This window comes from Triticum aestivum, chromosome 1A (genome assembly GCF_018294505.1).
Source record: "Triticum aestivum cultivar Chinese Spring chromosome 1A, IWGSC CS RefSeq v2.1, whole genome shotgun sequence".
Taxonomy (NCBI): domain Eukaryota; kingdom Viridiplantae; phylum Streptophyta; class Magnoliopsida; order Poales; family Poaceae; genus Triticum; species Triticum aestivum.
The window spans coordinates 23,927,076-23,946,908 of record NC_057794.1 but is presented as its reverse complement, the minus strand read 5'-3'; the positions used below and the strand labels follow the sequence as shown (position 1 = coordinate 23,946,908).

General features: G+C 47.2%; 1 protein-coding gene across 1 annotated transcript; it reads left to right on the top strand.

Moving 5' to 3' along the window:
• The first annotated feature begins 17,069 nt into the window (after positions 1-17,069).
• Positions 17,070-18,827, top strand: LOC123077258 (3-ketoacyl-CoA synthase 12-like). The gene has a single exon (XM_044499532.1). The coding sequence runs from the start codon at positions 17,174-17,176 to the stop codon at positions 18,563-18,565; it is 1,392 nt and encodes a 463-aa protein (XP_044355467.1). The 5' UTR covers positions 17,070-17,173; the 3' UTR covers positions 18,566-18,827.
• The last annotated feature ends 1,006 nt before the right edge of the window (positions 18,828-19,833 follow it).

The window sequence follows — 19,833 nt, the reverse complement described above, 5'->3', positions numbered from 1 at the left end:
CCTCTTCGTGCAAGAAAATCTGGCCAAGACAATAGCCAGGGACAAGCCAGTGAGTACTTTGAATGTACTCGCAAACATTATGAACACAGGTATAATATAACAATGATGTGCTGAAAATATTTTATGCTCATGACGTCAGTCACAAAAGATAAATAAATCTCTGATGCGTGCAAGCAAGTTATTTATAAAAATTGCAATAACATAGTAGTATTAAAATTTAGGAAATAAATAACAAGCAAAGCCACAGTCGGGCGTCTTAGCGACACCACATAAAGGGTTTTAAAAGAAATGCCACAGTCGGGCGTCTGAGCGACACCACATAAAGGGCTTTAAAAGAAATGCCACAGTCGGGCGTCTGAGCGACACCACATAAAGGGCTTTAAAAGAAATGCCACAGTCGGGCGTCTGAGCGACACCACATAAAGGGCTTTAAAAGAAATGCCACAGTCGGGCGTCTGAGCGACACCACATAAAGGGCTTTAAAAGAAATGCCACAGTTGGGCGTCTGAGCGACACCACATAAAGGGCTTTAAAAGAAATGCCACAATCGGGCGTCTGAGCGACACCACATAAAGGGCTTTAAAATAAATGCCACAGTCGGGCGTCTGAGCGACACCACATAAAGGGCTTTAAAAGAAATGCCACAGTCGGGCGTCTGAGCGACACCACACAAAGGGCTTTAAAATAAACAATCATAGTTAATATCCCGGAGGTAGAACCATCCCAGAGATACTCGATAATAACAATAATATCACGGGTTAGTCAACAATAATAATAATCATAATTATCACAAGTCACAGGTAGTAGTTCCAGTTCTGGTTAACAGTTTCACCTCTGAAGACCGACACTAAGACCGACACTTGACCCATCCCAGACTGTAATCCTTAACCATGGACACGGCTATTCGAATAGGTTTAATCTCTGCAGAGGTTGTACTCTTTACCCACGAGTAACGGATTTCTTTAGTCCATCGGGACTAATTCCGTCTACGGTCTTTTTGTTGACAACACACCTAACTTGCACACACCAGCTTATCTCACACGTGTCTGGAATCACCCACGACACCTGTTAAGCAAACTCTAAGTGGGGAGGCTACAACCTCGCGTAGCATGGGATCAAATTTATATCGCGCGCTCTAAGGGGTGGCCTCCCCTCTCAGTCCCAACCGGAAACACCCATGCCCCCGGACCAGGTGGCCTGCCTACCAGCTACAACCGGTATCTTCCACCATGGCCTCTCTGTACGGTGTGTGCTAGAAAGAGGTTGACAACTTACTGAACCGTACTCTACTTGCTGTAGAGACGAGTGGTAGTACGAAACAAGTATGGGGGTTACTGGAACAAGACTCGATCTACGGTCGACTCAGGAGGTTTAAGTATTCCCTGCATGATTAGTATAACGAATATATTTCAACCAACAGAGTCACCGCTCATATCACCTTGCCATGCCATACCAGACATAACCGTCCCGACGGAGACCGGCGACAAACTCATGCCTACCCAAGGCAGAGGTTTTCCCGGGTTCCTGCCGGTATGCATGCAAGGCACATGAGGGTGATTATCATCACAAGTGTGTCCATTTCCAACAGCATGGAAATCAATAACATGCACCCATGCATATGATCATATCACATGAAATAACAAGTTTCTCCAAAGTGAGGTGATGTTATGAACGTGTCATCGAACACACAAAAATATTATGCCGGGGTTCAGAATGCTTGCCTTCAATGTGTGGAAAGGCAGGGTGCACTCCAAAACTTGAAACATTTCTCCTCTCTTCAAAAATCCTATTTTAGCAATATAAAAGAATTAACACACAAAATAAAAACAGCACCAAAAGTTGTTCTGAATTTTTTCAAATAAATCTTAAAATAAACTAGGTGAAATTTGAGAGAGGTAGGAAAAAGAATCAATTCATTTGGAGTTATATTTAAAAAGTTATAGACAGTCAAAGCTGTGGTCAAAATCTGTTTTTAATAAAATCAGGAAAAGGAAAACGTTTCAAACGAGATTACGCTTTCGGTGCAGAGAAAACGTATTTGCGCCCTTTACGCCTCCACTTAACCACGTGGACCGGCGCTGGGTCTCTGACGGTGGGCCCGCCTGGCCCACTGGTCAGGTTTGACCAGTCGCCCGCTCGTCTCCCTCCTCTGCCCGAGTGGAGCGGGGCTCCGGCGATCATCGCCGGCGAACGGTGGCTCCGTTCGGAAAGCTGAGGCCACCAGCGGATTCAGGGGGCCGAGGTGGTCACTCCGGTAGTCGTAGGGTCGTCGGAGGTGGAGGAAATCGCCGGCGGAGGGAAGCTTCGGTGGTAAAGTGGTTTTGAGGCGGCGGTGGTTCCCGATCAAAATCGAGTAGGGGGAAGGGTTCACGGGAGGATGAGGAGGTTTCTGGCGAAGAGAACGGAGAGGGGGAGGCTCTGGAGGCACCGGCAGGGCCTGGGCAGTGGCGGCGGCTGCAGTCGCCGGAGATGAGGAAGGAGGCCTCCCCGGGTCGATTGGCTGCCAAAGGGGGTCCTCGGGAGGTGGCTTGGGACTGCCTGCGTGCGGAGATGAGCTCGGGGCTCCTTATATAGGCGAGTCGAGGCGGTTCAGCGGCGGCCGCGGATGAGCTCGTCGGCGACCGTCTTTCTGTAGCTGCAGGGCATCGTGGCGGCGACGAGCGCTAGTGGACATGGCTGCGGATGAGCTCGCGCTGCTCCAGGGGCCAGGTGGCGAGCGGGAGGGGCTTGGGCGGCGCTGCCCGTGGCTGGAGCCACTGCGGACGCCGGTGTGCCGCCAAGAATGCCCTGGCGGCGGCGCTGTAGCGTGCCAGGGTGGCTTGGCGCGATGCTGCGAGGCGGGGAGTGCGTGGCGAGGTGCTGCCGTGTGGGCCAAAGCCAGGGGGGCCAGCGTGTCGGCTCGGGCGCGGCATCGTGCAATACGCGCGCTCTGGGCGCGTCCAGTGCACGCACGGGAGATGCTCGACACAATGCCGCGGCATGCTACAGGTCGCAGGTGAGGTTGGGGTTTACCAGATCGAGGTTAGGAGCAACTGGGAGTCTAGTGGACATGCTAGTTTGATCAGAGGTGCAAGCTCACAGTGCAATGCCAAAACTCATGTCAAAACTGGTCATGCCTACAGGGTGCTCGATAGAATGCCACATGCACCTAGGCATCTCTTGGGGTAGCCAAAACTTCCAGGTTGGGGTCTCTTTAGATGTACAAGAGGGTGGTGAGGTTAGTTTGCCAAAAGTAGAAACTTGTTAGTGCAAGTTTAGCAGAATTTCAATTCTGGACAGGAAATAAATGACATTATTTCATGAACCAAAATTAATCCAATGGGTGCATGCTCCTGGATTTTGGGGTTTGGTAGGGCTGTCTACAAGTAGGAGAAAACACAAGATCTTTGGAGCAAAATTAAATAGGGTTGCAGTAGAAATCACAAGGCTCGACCAGAATGAAAAAGAGGATGATTCACTCAATTTTTTCAAAGAACATAAATAGGTTTTTGCACAAAGTGGAATAATAGGCTCCTACTGACCTCCCCTAATTTTGGTAGAAGTTTTAAAGAAATATTTAAATAGGTTGTAGTGTAAAATTGCCCACTGGACCAGATTTGAAAACTTGGTGTAGAGCTCAAAATATTCAATGAATGGAATATATTATTGCACAAAAGTGATTTAGAGACATCACATGACATCTCCAAATTTTGGTTGGATTTATAGAATAATATATCAAATGGTTGTAGTTCAAAAAGAGCTCCAAATTTTGAAACAAGTCATTTAAAGAATAAAGCTCAGGGTGAAATAATTTTATAAATAAATCTCCTGATTGAGAGATGTTTTTTTTAAATGAGAGGGAAAATAAGTCCAATATATTTTGGAAGGATCCACTTGGGAAAAATTTCTTAATATTAAAAGAAAAGTTTTGAAATCAACAGAGATATACTTGCATGCAAAAAATTTAAACTCTTGGCAAAATTTTAATAACTAAAACCTGGTCAAATTTTTGGGGTGTTACATAGTATAGCATGGCAGACGGACAAGAGTGTAGGGCCACTGATGGAACACTAGCATCCTATACTAAGCAGTAGGATAGCAGGTAATGGTAACAACAGTAGTAGCAAGGACAGGCTATGCATCAGAATAGGATTAACGGAAAGCAGTAACATGCTACACTACTCTAATGCAAGCAGTATAGAGAAGAGTAGGCGATATCTGGTGATCAAAGGGGGGGGCTTGCCTGGTTGCTCAGACAAGAATGAGGGGTCGTCAACACCGTAGTCGACCGGGGCATTAGCGGCGTCGGTCTCGTAGTCTACCGGAAAGAAGTAACGGAGGGGGAACACAATAAATAACAGAGCAATCAAATCATAACATGACAAACGTGGTGCTAGAGGTGATCTAACGCAGGGATAGGTGATACCGGCGAAGGAGGGAAACATCTGGGAAAGTATTCCCAGTGTTTCGCGTTTTCGGACAGATGAACCGGAGGAGGAAAGTTGCGTGTTTGCTATGCTAGGGATGTGTAGCGGACGAACGGGCTGCGTACCCGGATTCGTCTCGTCGTTCTGAGCAACTTTCATGTACAAAGTTTTTCGATCCGAGCTACGGTTTACCTTATATTAATTTTAAAAGATTTAAATCATTTTTAGGATTTATTTAATTAATTTAATCAACATTATCCAGAATAGTGTCTGCTGACGTCATCATGATGTCAGCATGACGTCAGCAGTTGACTTGGTCAACCTGACAGGTGGGTCCCGTTCGTCATACTCTGATTTAATTAACTAACAGTTAATTAGGTTAATTAGTGATTAGGTTAATTTAATTATAATTAATTAACTTAATTAGTTCCTTAATTAATTAATTAATTTAATTATTATTGTTTATTTAATTATCTTTATAATTATTTTTATTTTTTTAATTCTTTTTTTATTAAAACATTCTGGGGGCTGGGCCCCACATGTCTGTGACCCAGGGAAGGCCTACCGGGCACCGCTTAGCGGGCGCGGGTGCAGGACGCGGCCCGAGCGGGCGTTCCCAGCAGGGCGCCGGAGCAAGGGGGCCGGTGGCCATGGGGAGGCCATGGCCGGACCAGGGCGCACTGGCCGTGGCCGGTGGAGAGGCGGCCGCAGTGAGGAGCGAGGGGCAAGGGGCAGCAGCGGGTGGACGGGGGCGTGCGCGCTCGGGCGGGAGGGCGTCGCGGCGGTGCGACGAGGTGGGGCGCGGGCACACGCGCGAAGGAAGGGGGAGCACGGCCGGAGGCGAGGACCGAACCGGGCGACGGCGTCGAGCAGGCTAATGTGGGGCCGCAGTCGACGGCGTTGGCCGGTGAGCAGCAGCAGCAGCGTTGCGGTGCGCGGCTAGCAGCGCTCCTCGGGAGTTGTCGGAGCTCAGCGCGGGAGCAAAGGGGCCGCGGTGGAGGGCGCTATGCACGGCGGGGCGACGGGCGAGCCGGCGTGGTGGTTCTCGTCGGGGACCGAGGGGAGAGGGAGCCGGCGTGGTGAAAGGGGCGACGACGCGGGGCACGACGAGCGCGGCACCTTGATGAGCACAAGGCGCGGTCGCGAGAGGGCTACGGTGGCGCGGTGAGGAGGATAGAGAGGAGGGCGAGGCGTGAGCTCACTGGGCCGGTAGGGCAAGGGCAGCGGGGGTGGGGTGGATGACGAGGACGAGGCGGCGTAGAGGATGCAGGCCGGCGGGGGAGTCTGGCGACGTGGCCTCCGGCGAGGTCTAGGCGGCGTCGGCCATCGAGCGAGGGCGAAGGGGATCGAGCTCCTCCCGATCCAGATCCAGAGCGAGGGGGGAGCGTCGTGGAGGAAGTGGGGAGTGGGCTAGGGTTTGACAGGTGGAGTGGGGGGTTATGGGGAGTGGGGGGTGGCCGGTTGGGCCGGCCCGTTCGGGCGGCGGAGGCCAGCTGGGCCGTTTGGCCCGGGGGGGGGGGCTCTTTCAATCTTTTTTTTTGTTTACTGTTTTGTCTTATTATTTCTTTCTTTTCTTTATTTTTCTTTTCTACTTTATTCTCTTAATTGTTGTTTTAGAAAATATAAATACAACTCCTAAATTAATGTTATAATCTATTCTACTACCCCAATAAGTTTGACACCTAATTAAAATAGTTTGCATTATTATTAGTTTTAAAGGGCATTTAATTAATTGTCATAGCTGCGTTTTAATTACCTTAGAGCCTTTAAACAATTTTATAAAAGTGTGGTTTCTCCACTATAATTACCTATGAATTATTTGGCTCCACTCGAACATTTAGTTTTTATATTAGAAAACTTTTATTGTTTGCCTTTATTTTAAATTTGAAATTTGAACTGGTTTCGAACTAACTTGAGATTAGCAACTATAAACGAGGTGACGTGGCATCATTAGCAGAGGATCACTGTAGCTTAATTACCCGGGCGTCACATATTATTGCCTCTAGGGCATATTTCCAACAGAGGCGGTGATAGAGCGAAGGACATGGAGAGGTATGGGCAGAAAGGGGACATTTTTTCCCGTGCCCGGTCCTTTTCGCCAGCCACCTTCTCGGCAGCTCGGGCTTTCTCCGCCTTCGCGTCCGCAGCCTTATGCTGCTCTACCTCCTGTCGAGCTTTCTTGAGCTCGGCCTTGAGCGCCTCAAGCTCGGACAACTTTGTTATCATCCAAACAGTTCAGCATCAGTTCTCCACTTAACACAAAAACATCACAAAATTTGTGTTCAATATAACACTTATTGAACGCAAGTCCGAGTTGCTTACCTTGAAACTGCTCGAACCTTTGGTTCATTAGGTTGGGGTCCTCCTGGGACCTTTTGAGTTTCTGGTTTACCTCTGCAATCTCCTCGGAGACGGAGCTCGGAGCCGAGGTCGAAACCTCACGCAACTTTTGAAAAAATGTCCGTACTACATAAATTATGTTGATAAAAATGGGAAATTGAATTCATGTGTTTTTTATAAGTGTTCATATCATTCAAAAAATTCATCACATTTTAAAATATTCATGTGTTTCAAAATATGTATGTGGAAGTTTAAAAAGGTAGTTATGAAATGTAAAAAAAAGTGCATATGATTTTAAAACTTTTCTACCATTCCAAGAAATGCTCATGACTTATAAAATAAATGTCCAGCTAATTGAAAATATGTCTCATACCATTCAAAAAAATGATCATGACATTTTAAGGAACTGTTTGCACTATTTTAAAAAAAAAGGTCCATATCATATATGAAAAATATTCAATGTGTGTTAACAAAATGTTCACCTTGTATCTAAAAAGTTTCCATTGTGCATTTGACAATGGTTCTAGGTGGATTTAAAAAATGTTCAAGGTATATATATAAAATGTCCACCATGTATTTTTTAAAAAGTACACTTGTATTTATAGAAAAAATAAATAAATAAACGAACAAAAACAATAAAACCGATTAAGAAAAATATAGAAAAAGGAAAAAAAAGCAAGCAGGACGCATCTATAACCCATATGAACTGGTCCATAAAACCTTGATGAAGTCGCTCCCAAAAGCTACATGAATGCACATTATGGCGACCAATCCTAGGGATCACCTATTGCAAAACAGTAGTCGATCTCACAATATGAGAGATATAGTTCTTGCCCTTGTTTAGGGCATCCAGCCAGGCCCATCCTGGGCCTCTCTCTAGTGTCATTTGCACAGTTATTAGTCCTGGCGTGTGACTATTTGATGTGGCTGCAACAACAGAAAACATAAGATGATACCCTAAAAAAACAAGGCCAGCACATCCCTCCGCGGAAGATTGGTGTATGCCTGGTCTAGCGATCGCGTCAAGCTATGTTGCCACGGTTGCTAGAGTCGGGGCAGCGGCGGCGTGTGAGTTCATGGGGATGGCCGAAGGCGGGGGATTGCGGTGCACGAGGTGGTTGAGGGCGGCGAAAATGGCGGGTGGAGTCACGATAGCAGTCCAGCGGCAGCGCGCGGAGGAGAGGTGGTGATGGCGTGAAGGAGATGGAGAGGTATAGGCGGAAAGGAGCCATTTTTTCCCACTAGGTATGGGTGAAATGTAGGAGGAGGGGGGGGGGGGGGGGGGGGGGAGGGGTCATTTCCCGCTATTTATTTTTAGGTGTGAAAGCTTGACTTTATTTTGATTTAGAACAGCATGCTTACTTTAATTTCTAAAAAGATTTGCACTCTACGCTAGAGTCAAAAAAATCTTATATTATTGAACGAAGAGAGTAAAATATTAAATATTTGTTTGGAGGAAAGGAGATGCTCCCGCAGCCACTCAGCCAGAGTCGACGATGGAAAGCAGTCCATCGCAGACCAGATCCCGTGTCCTGCCCATCACGGCACAAGCGGAAGACTTTTCTTTATACCTCATCCGATACAGGTACACAAGCTGCACCGCGGAGAAGATTCGAAAGAACTGGCAAGACCGCGGAGAGCTTTCAATCAATCAATCAATCTACATATGACCGCCGATGGCTCTCGTTTTGGAAATGTCGTACATACCGGCTAACGTACCTGTTTGCTCGCTAGCAAGCTCCTCAACGGCAGGCTCCTCAGGCACTCACTCACGTCCACCGCGCACAAAACTAACGATCGATCTTCACTCGGCAGCTGCCAGGCCGGTTCTATTAAATATCTAAAATAAAAACGAACGGAGTACTATTTTATTAATGCATGGTCCATTGTACACCCTCACAATGTTTCTTGGAGTCTGTGTTGTAGCGATCATTAATCTACAACCCTCTTCCCTAGTCTCTCTTCTTCTCTCGCATCCAACTCTGCACAACTATAATGTTAATCTAGTCATTTGGAACTTCATATCAAGTTCATATGAACTCAAAAAAATAGAAATAAGATATCAGGATGTTCAGAAAACATCACCTACATTTCCATGTAATTTTTATTCATGAAAACAATATTCTTTATACCTTTTTATTTTTAATAATGTTAGCAAAATTAATAACCTTAGGTAGTTTAAACGGTACTTTTGTCCTTAATGCAAATGACATGCACATAAATGTAATGGTTTTATGAACATTTTGACATCTTATTTGCATTTTTCTAAGTTCATATGAATTTGTTATGAATTTTTAAAGTGTTGTCAAACAGTCAAATGGCATTCGGGCGACCTCGGTGGCAAATCTAAGGGCAAAACTGAGCAGGGTCGAAAAGTAAGGGCAAACCCCATGGGTAGGCTTCAACTAGGGGCAAAATTGCATTTGTCCCTTTAAAAAATATTCATGACTTAGACAATGTTCTTGATTTTAGAAAATAGTTATGAATTCAAAAAATATTCAGGAATATAAAAAATGCTCTTAAATTCAAGAAATGTGCATGAATTCTAAAACTATTCACTAATTTGAATAATGTTCACGACTTTAAGAGAAATAAAAATTAAAAAGGAAGATAAAACAGAAAGAAAAAAAAGGAGGAAATAGAAAAACAAAGTAAGAAAGAAAAGCAACAAAAAGAAACACAGAAGAGAGAAGAAAACTGATTCATGAAAGGAAAGCTGAAAAATGGGCGGGACAATGTAGCCGCGCAACTCGTCCGGGTGCTAGGCCTATCCTAGACCTAAACACTTGTTTGCGGGCGTGGTATACCTCGCTTTACGAGAGAGGGAGCATACCTCGCCGCAAGTGACGCCCTATTAAGCTGGCCTAGTTGTGCGCTCCTTTTGTTCCTTCGTAAGCTAGTTTGTTCTGCATGTTTTTTCCTTTTCCTTTTATGTTTATATTTCCAAAATATTTTAAAAATATATAGTTAAAACATTATGTTAGTTTTAAATTTTTTTGATTCAAAAAATAATGGTCATGTCATTTATTTTTTTCACACGTTTAAAACGTTCATAAAAATGGAATATTGTGTTCGCGTAGTTTTTAGTAAGTGTTCATAGAAATGGAATATTGTGTGCTTTAGCAAAACTGTTTAAAAAAACGTGTATACAATATAAAAATAACATTGTACCCCTCCGATCCGAATTAATTGACGGAGGATAGGCGGCGATGGCGTGAAGGAGATGGAGGGGTACGTGTGGGCGGAAACGAGCTATATTTTCCCGGCAGGGATGGGTTAAAGTAAAATAAGAAAACATGGGGAAAAAGTATCTGCCAAGATAAGCATCACAGACCTGATCCCTGTGTCCTGCCCATCAGCATCACAAGCCGGAGGACTTTTCTCTTCACCTCATGTGATACAGCTACAACAGCTGCACCGAGGAGAACTTGATTGCCATTAGAAGGTTCCATAGGACTCTAGATATGAACACCGACGGCTCGTGCACGAGCTTGGTCTGCAACATCGCCATCACCTTACGTGTTTGTGCGCTAGCTCCTCTGCAGCACGCTCTTCAAGCACTCAGGTCCACTGCGCACAAAGCGCCCGATCTTCCTTCACTCGGCAGCTGCCAGATCTGTTTTAGCAGGACTTATCTTTTTTCCTTCATTCGCACCATAAAGCACGGTAATTAATTTAGCTAGTGTATATAACATATGTATGTGTGTAAGCCATGTGACTTGTTAATTAAGTGAATAATAAACCATAGCGTATCCCCTGCAAAAAAATAAAATAAAAAATAAACCATAGCGTATCCTCAAGCTGATGTGACATGCGTGCCAAAACTAACCTCTCACCGATCAGCCCGGAACGGGCGGTTCTCTTCTAAACAAGGTAGCTATGGCTATGGCTAGCTGAATGCGAAGGTAGAGAGACAAGTAGGAGTACCAATGATACATCAACTTCTTCATATCGTCTTCCTTCGTTCTCCCTCATACCCATTAGTTTGTCCCCCCAATTTGATCTGATTAATTGCTCCGACGGCACCCCCGCCCCCGCCAACCTCTCACCCCCCGCTTGACCCGTTTAATTGCTCACATAGTAGTCTCACTTGTACCCCTGGTCTCCGTCCTCCTCATTGTCGTTCTTCAAACATGACGCTCGTGGGCATGATTGATTCCCTCTGACTTTGATTATCAACACCATTGTTTCAGCTCGCATGGCGGCAAATGTATGTTTTCCACCACGAACAACCGCTGGATGCCCGCATCAGCAAACCGGGGTGCCAAGGATCAAAACATCCCTGAAAATCGCTAGATGTCCAGACGTGTTTGCAGACATCAAGATGGGCACCAACCATCCAATCATGTCTCCAAAAGACCGCGAGCACAGATATTTCATTGATATTTAGATTAGTTTTTACACCCCAAAAAGATCCGTAAAAAGCTAATAAAAACCTACTCTACTCCTCTTTGTTGGAGGTGAGCATGAAGAACCCCGTGCTAGAGCGGTCGGCATCGTCGTCATTAGCCTTGGACGCCAACCAGCCAGAGCCCATAACTGAAGATTTCTAAAGAAAAACCTATATAACCGAACAACTCACTTGCCCTCTTTTTTTCCACTTCATAAAAATAGATTTTTTTTCAAAAAGTGAAACAAAAAAATGGAAGAATAAAGAAGCAGAAAAGAGAAAATGAGAGGGGGGAATGGGAAAGACTAATTTAAACTGGAACAATAAATCAAAAAGGAAAAATAAACATAAGTTTAAACGAAAAAACACTGAAAACAAGATGAAACAAAAAATCGAGGCTAAACCAAATAACAAATCAGCCCAAAGCGACAAGGATCTAACTTGTGTAGCCAAATGAAGTCAAATACATAACAATGAGCTAACTTTATGTTAATAAATGGAAGATATTGTTACCTGACAAATAATGTGTAGAACCACAAATGACACATATTGAGCAAGTTATAAAGCTTTCATAACAGGTGACTATCAGATATACAAATAGCTAAAACCTCGATTACACCATCAACTATAGTACACAGATGAAGTAATTTTCCAGCAGAGCAACTATTTGATGTCAATAATATAATCAACACGCTGTCAAATGAAAAAAAACATGAATGCACCTTAAAATTCAAAGTCTGTCGGTACAGTGCCGAAACATGAGTAGTATGACACCAGATCCACTCATTTCTATCTTTGACACATCCAATGAAACCTGCCATGTGGAAAATCCCTAGCCAACTTCAGAACAGAAAGAACGGATCTGACACAATACTGAAATAAATTTGTCAACTTTATATTTAAGCTGTAAATAGTACTCATTGCCTGGCATGAATATGCACTCACCAACTGTACAAGCATCCATGCATTCAAGTGTTTTTTCTATTCTACTCACCTGGCCTGGGCAGCCGCCGTCCGCGCCAGCAGTCGTGATGCTACCTCATGGACTACGTGTGCCACAAGCCGTCCGACGACCGCAAGTTGCCCACAGAGATGGCCGGCGTGCTAGCTAACTGGGGGCTTTGGCGCATGCGTACACAGCATGGTACTATAGCTAGCAAACGATAGATGGCATAGGGTTATCGCACTACGCCAACGTGGTAATGTACATGGAGAGGCAACATCCGATGGCTCAGAACTGGATGGGGGCTTTCGCGTGCTCCTACTCAACAATGTGGTACGATAGCTAGCAACACGCAGCTGGGGTGGGGGTGTCGTGCTACACCAATCTGATACTATATATCAAGAGGTGACTCATAAGTCATAACCGACAACGGTCAACGGGGGTTCGCGCACGCGTACACAACATCACTATAGCTAGCAAACGATAGCTGGGGTGAGGGTATCGCGCTACACCAATGTGGTGCTGTACATCGAGAGCCTACATTCGGTGTCTCATAACCGGCTGGGGGCTTTCGGGCAGGTGTACGCAACAGCGAGGTATTGTACGTCGAGAGACAACGTCCGACTCATGCATAGATTCATGGCGCAAGTTCTTCTACTCTTAGCAACTCGTGCGTAACTCGTCATGCACCATCTTAAGAGCATCTCCAACAGAAGCGCTAAAAGTAGCCCGCGCTGAAAAAAACATCAATTTAGCACGCGGAGTATCTCCAACAGACGCTGCAAAAGCCAGCACGCTGTAAAATTCATCCAGCGCGATGGAAATTTCTGCATCGCACGCGGGATATTTGGTGCGCGGCGTACAGCGCGCTGGATAATTTGAAGCGCAAAGACCAGCTGCTCCGCTTTCTCTGCTCGTCCCGCCTCGAGCTCGCCGCTACAGCCCTTCCCTGTAGCGCGCCGCCGGCGGCCGCCGCCACTCCTCTGCGTGCTCGTCTCTGCTCGTCCTAGCACGGGGCGGAGCCGACGCTGCCCTTCTACTCGCCGGCTGCAGCTCGCCACCTCGAGTTCGCTGGCCGGGAGCGCGTGCCGGCCGGGAGCCGCCGTTGCCCTTCTCTAGCTTGCTTCAACGATTTAGAAGGGAAGCTAAAGCTAGCTAGCTCGCGTTTGCGATTCACAACAAGCTTAGCTCACGTGTGGTGGCCGGCGGAAGATGATTTGCAAGGTCAGCAAGCTAGCTTGCTCCAACCATTGAGGACCCAATTGCGTTTTTGTTTTGATCAGATGGACTTATTTGTAAATATTTAAGGACCTGTTTGCTGTAGATATATTTGTGGCGCTTTATTCTTTAGTGCGTCTGCTGAACTGCTGCGCGCTGTCCTCTGCGCGCTATATTTTTGTGCCTCTGCTGGACTGAATCGGCTACGGCGCGCTAAAATTACTAAAATGGCGCTGTAAAATTATTTTAGCGCGCCGTTTTTTTGAGCTTCTATTGGAGATGCTCTAAGACAACATGCTTTTTCCATCTCCAAGAGACACAGAGGCACAGAGGCCGCCCACCTAAAGAGCGCCACGAATTCCTTCCAAGGCTGCGAGCAGAACGACTTAGTCAGGGCCAGCACGCCTGCATAGCAAAAACTTCAGAATTCATGAGAACAGTCCATAAATTGTAATCGTTTGCGCTGGCGACCTTTCATTTTCTTCCCCGTGTTCCACCTGCCAGCAGGTGGCCGCTAAATTAGCTATTCATGGTTTAATAAGCAGACTTTAGTGGCTATTCATATGCAGCTGAGGTTTCTGGTGGTTTCGCAAAAAAAAAAAAAAACCTGAGGTTTGTGGTGCATAAGCATCCAGACCAAAAATCATTGGGAAACACTACAACTCCACAAGCATGCAGTGCTGGCTCGCAACTTTTATTCGACCTGGCAAGTAAAATATACATATTTACATAACTAAACGCAATTAAAATTCTTCCAGATACACCATCTAGTACTTACTCCGTTTCTTTTTAGTCTGCATATAAGGTTTGGTCAAAGTCAAGCTTTGTACTCCCTCCTTCCATCTATATAGGTTCTAATGCGGTTTTCGAGGCTAACTTTGACCAAATACTAAAGCAATAATATATGATATGCAACTTACACAAAGCACATCGTTAAATTCGTGTGTGAAAGGAGCTTTCAATGATATAATTTTCACATTGTGCATGTCATGTACTATTAATCTTGTCAATAGTCAAAGGCGGTCCTAAAAAACACATTAGGCCCTATATAGATGGAAGGAGGGAGTAGAGTTTGACTAACTTTATATTAAAAAATATAAACACTCACAATATGAAATCAATATTATCAGATGCACCATGAAACATATGTTCATACTATATAGTTTTAGTATTGTAGATGTTCCTATTTTTTTATATAAATTTGGTCAAACTTTGTGCAGTTTGACTTTGACCAAATCTTATATGCGGAGTAAAAAGAAACGAAGGGAGTACTTTATATTTGAGCTGTAAATAGTACTCTTGGTCTGGCATGATTATGTCAACTTTATATTTAAGCTATAAATAGTATCCTGGCCTGGCATGAATATGCACTCACCAACTGTACAAGCATGCATTCAAGTGTTTTTTTTTTTGATTCTATGAATGAATTTTGACAACTTGCCATCTCACAGCTTTTGCTAGCTTGTACTATTGACTTTGGAAATGAATTTGCATCATAAATATTTCGGCGGCGACTTACAAAATGAAAACCGGGTTCCTGATAATCACGGTCCTTATGAGAATTTTTTATTGCAACCCAAAAGCTGCTCAGGTTTTTAGATGATAATGACTTGGCCTATCGATCCACGCTCTGCTGGAGTCTCTTATAGGAACTTTTTGCAAAAACATGTTACTTTTTGGGCGGTAAGACGCAAGTGCTGCTTTTTAGTTGGTACTGACTTAGTCCTGCCCCTTCATCTCCGATCTAACGCCAGCGCGTGATCACCCCATGCATTTCGCAAATCCATGGACGGTGACACCGACGTCTCTCCGAAGACCAGCACGTCCGGATTCATAGCAACAGCCCATAAGTAGTAATGGTTTGCACCCCAAAAAAAATAATGGATTGCGCTTGCCACCTTTCCGTTTCCTTCCTACGTTTCCACTTGCCAATGGAATAGAGGCATCTCCAACGACAACCTACAATTTCTCTTCCGTATCCATCCACAAATAGGGTTATCAGTCCGTGGACACGGATGCTTGAGAACGTCATTCAACCGTAGCCGCATACATTTTGACAAAAGTTCGAACCAATCGGACGAAATTCGTGCAAACACAGCCGAATTTCATATAAACATAACAGATTTCATACAAACCAGACGAGAACGTTTACAATTTGAACATAGTGTCAACCAAAAAGATAAAACTATATGCACGTACGGTTGCGCGGAGCTCCACACCAACAATAGGATACACCACACTAGTCTACGACCAGCCACGGCGGATCCGTTTGTCTTCCTCATGTCTAGCAACCCGCTCACCGGACTGCCGGGAGCCCCCAAGGACGCTTCAGTGCAAAGGGCGGCTCGCTTACCCACTGCTCATCAAAGTGCAACCACTGGCTGATGCTTCAGCCGGAGAGGAAGGGGCGCCTCCGCTTCCGTGAAGCCCAGACGGGGACCCATGATGGTCTGCACTGAAAAAGAGCCGGGCAAGGTACAAGCTGTGTATGTTGGCGTCGCCTCGGCGGTGGCCTCCCTGGGGCCCAAGCGGAGGCGGCCTCCAATGTTCTACTTTTCATCGATGTTGGCGGCGGACGCAAACACGTGGGCCGCCGACTCGTCGATCTCCATGCACCCTTCTTCTTTCTCTGCCAGCATGGCACGACTACGTGCGCATCGGCGGCGGATGGCGCGGTCGCCGACACTAAAGGCACGGTACAACGTGGCGGCGTCAACGGCAGCGTCGATGCTCCTGCCGTCGTGCCGGCCCGGAGCGGCGAGTAGCTTAACCACACGCCGACTTGGGGCGGCAACTTACTCCGTCGGGCTAGGCGAGGGAGGTGGAACAACTAATTGCTTTGCTCGTATCCAGCGGGCTCGGCGGGCTGCCCAGCCGGCTTTTATGCCGGAGAACTGCTCGTCCTGGTTGTTGGATGTCATCAAATGATGGAAGAAGGAGATGGGGAGCGATGGACTTAGTGGTGTGATTCTTGCCTAGTGCCTGGCCTCATTTAAATAGAGGGAGGACCGGGGAAGCTTGCCCGACATTGCGTTTAATGCCGGCCCACTCGTGAATGGACGTGTCACCGGAATAGGTTCCTCGGTTTTCATGTGGGTTTAATGGAGGCGTTTGAATATGTCAAGGAGACGTCTTTCACCCAGGCGTGCAGCGGGTGGTGCCGCTCGGCCGACGCGCCGCTTCAATACCAGAGGCAGTGAGAGGTCGCGTCATCCTTGAGCCGCCTTCAATATGGAGCGACGCGCTCTACGCGGTATATATGAATGCGGGCAGCTGGCGCCAGGCGGGAAGCGCGCGCGGGAGAGGGGGAGGGGTTTTTGGTGGGCCTGGACGGTCAGAAGCGGGCGTGTAATCAGTCTGGGCTCCCGTAAAACCCCTAGGTTTGTCTTCGGTTTGTGGGAGAAAACACACCTGAACTACGCTGCATAACGATACAAAGACCGCGGGGATGGCTGCGCGGTCAGAAGCGGGCGTGAAATCAGTTTGGACTCCCATAAAACCTTTCGGGTTTGCCTTCGGTTTGCAGGAGAAAATACGCCTGACCTATGCTACGAACCGATATAGAACCATGTTAAATGGTTTTCGCTATCCGGGCAGATCCAGACGGATGCAGGAGGTCTGACGGTTGGCGTTGGAGATGCCTAAGGCGTTTACATTTCACGTTCCATGCAGGTGCGCGGTAGGCCTTTAGCTTCCACACTGGAGACTGGACTGGCCCGGCCGCCTATATATACGCTTCATCGCCACTGCACTTTACAAAAACCTCCTTCAATTCCCGACACAAACCTACAGCAAGCTAGCTAACCCAGTGCACCTACCTACTGACCAGTTTGCCGGAAAATCATCAGCAAGATCACTCGATCGAGATCAAGCAACATGGAGCTGCTGCTCTTGCTCACCGTGCTTCTGTTTGCGCACGCGGTGGCCTACCTGGCCTGGGCGGCCGCCGTCCGGCGCCGGCAGTCGCGGTGCTACCTCCTGGACTACGTGTGCTACAAGCCGTCGGACGACCGCAAGGTGACGACGGAGATGGCCGGCGCGCTGATCGAGCGCAACCCGCGCCTCGGCCTGTCGGAGTACCGCTTCCTCCTGCGGGTCATCGTCGGCTCCGGCATCGGCGAGGAGACCTACTCCCCGCGCAACATCGTGGACAGCCGGGAGGACGCGCCGACGCACCAGGACGCGGTGGAGGAGATGGACGCCTTCATCGACGACGCCATCACGGAGCTCTTCGGCAAGAGCGGCAGCTTGATCAAGCCCCGGGACGTGGACGTGCTGGTGGTGAACGTGTCCATGTTCTCCCCGGCGCCGTCGATCGCGTCCCGGATCGTGCGCCGGTACGGCATGCGGGAGGACGTGGCCGCGTACAACCTGTCCGGCATGGGGTGCAGCGCCGGGCTGGTGTCGCTGGACCTCGCGCGCAACGCGCTGCGCACGCGGCGGAACGCGACGGCGCTGGTGGTGTCGACGGAGTCCATCGCGCCCAACTGGTACCCCGGCACGGACAAGTCGATGATGCTTGGCAACATGCTGTTCCGGTGCGGCGGGTCGGCGGTGCTGCTCACCAACGACCCGGCGCTGCGCGGGCGGGCCAAGATGGAGCTCCGCTGCCTGGTGCGCTCCAACATCGCCGCCAACGACGACGCGCACGCGTGCGCGCTGCAGCGGGAGGACGCGGACGGGCGCGTGGGGATCAGTCTGAGCAAGGCGCTCCCAAAGGCCGCCGTGAGGGCCTTCACCGTGAACCTGCGGACGCTGGCGCCGCGCATCCTCCCGGTGACCGAGCTCGCGCGGTTCGCCGCCGGCCTCATGCTGAGGAAGCTCTCCTCCTCCTCGCGCAAGCACGGCGGGAAAAGCGAGGGACCGAAGATCAACTTCAAGTCGGGCGTGGAGCACTTCTGCCTCCACCCGGGGGGCACGGCGGTGATCGAGGCGGTGAAGCGGAGCCTGGGGCTGGACGACGGCGACGTGGAGCCGGCGCGGATGACGCTGCACCGGTGGGGGAACACGTCGGCGAGCAGCCTGTGGTACGTGCTCTCGTACATGGAGGCCAAGGGGAGGCTGAGGCGAGGGGACAGGGTGCTCATGGTGACCTTCGGCTCCGGGTTCAAGTGCAACAGCTGCATGTGGGAGGTGAAGGGCGACATGGCCGACAAGGGCGCGTGGGCCGACTGCGTCGACGACTACCCGCCGGCCAACACCGCCAACCCCTACATGGACAAATTCGGGTGGCTCAACGACGTCGAGGGCGACACCGTCATGCTTTAATTCATGCTCGCTGCTGCGTACTCATACGCCGTCCGGCCGATCACAACGAGATCGGGGAAGGTGGTGGGTAGTAATAATTATTATTTCATGTTATTCATCCAGTACATACGTATACTCCCTGGAGAATAAATGTACCTAGATATAGCTTATAGCCTTATTAGAGTCGTCACGACGGTAATGGTGATGATTCTTCTTCCTTTCTAAACAGGAATAGTGTTGTTGATTATCCGTGGTCAAGTGTTTATAAACTCATAATTCCTCACTGTATATGCTCTCTTGTCATGTACTCACTTTCGTACAGAACTGTACTACTATATGTTGTTGTATGTTTCAGTGGACATATGTATTCTTTTCGGAAATATGGGTGTGAGGTCTCTCAGGCTTAACCAAGTCTCAAGTGACATAATAACTGTCACGTGCAGCTGCACGTACGTACTATACTATATACAACTTGTAATGATAGTGTAACTGTCACGTGCATGCATTTATGTCACGACGGGGAACCAGTGGTTGGTTGGATTTGGATGGACGACGGATATCTTCGACGTGGTGAGTACCTACAGGTTTGGTTTATCAACTATACCTTCTTTTTTTGAGGGAATTTATTAATTTTATATGGTATTGTTATTGCACAATGGGATGGTTCTCTAAGAGGGTCTCCTCCATCTAAGAAAGAGGGTGCCTTCGACTAGATTGGAGCCATCTTTTTGTGAGACCGGAGCTTGGTATTCCTGAGTGCCAAGTTTCGGCAGACATTTCAAGTTTTAAAAATTCAAACAATAAAATTTCCAAGTTTAAAATATTAAAAATAATTCTATGAAACACTGTACACATTCGTGACAGATCTGTAAATTTCCGTTCAATAATATTGTGATTTATAAGCTTCTAAAAAATCTCGGCCCAACAAAAAGATTGGCCTATTTTTCCTATACGTACTCGATTTTTTGTGTACTAGCAGAGTGGCATGCCCGATGTGCAGACTAAATTTTTAAAATTCTATCATGAGAATGCTTTATTTGATTTGACTGTAGAAAATTGGAACGAAAGGTGGTCAAAATCACAAATATGAGCCTTTGGCAAACACTTTGTTGTCTTAGGTCAGTTTGATTTTCTCATTGATATATGATATATTTTTTTACGAAGTAATCATGTATTCTTGTCATACATACTATACTAACTTTTCATAATCACTCCTATTCTGCAATTTATATTTGTACCATTTTCTTGGTGTCTTGCAGTGTTGGTTTGTTTTAAGGTTTTCTATTAAA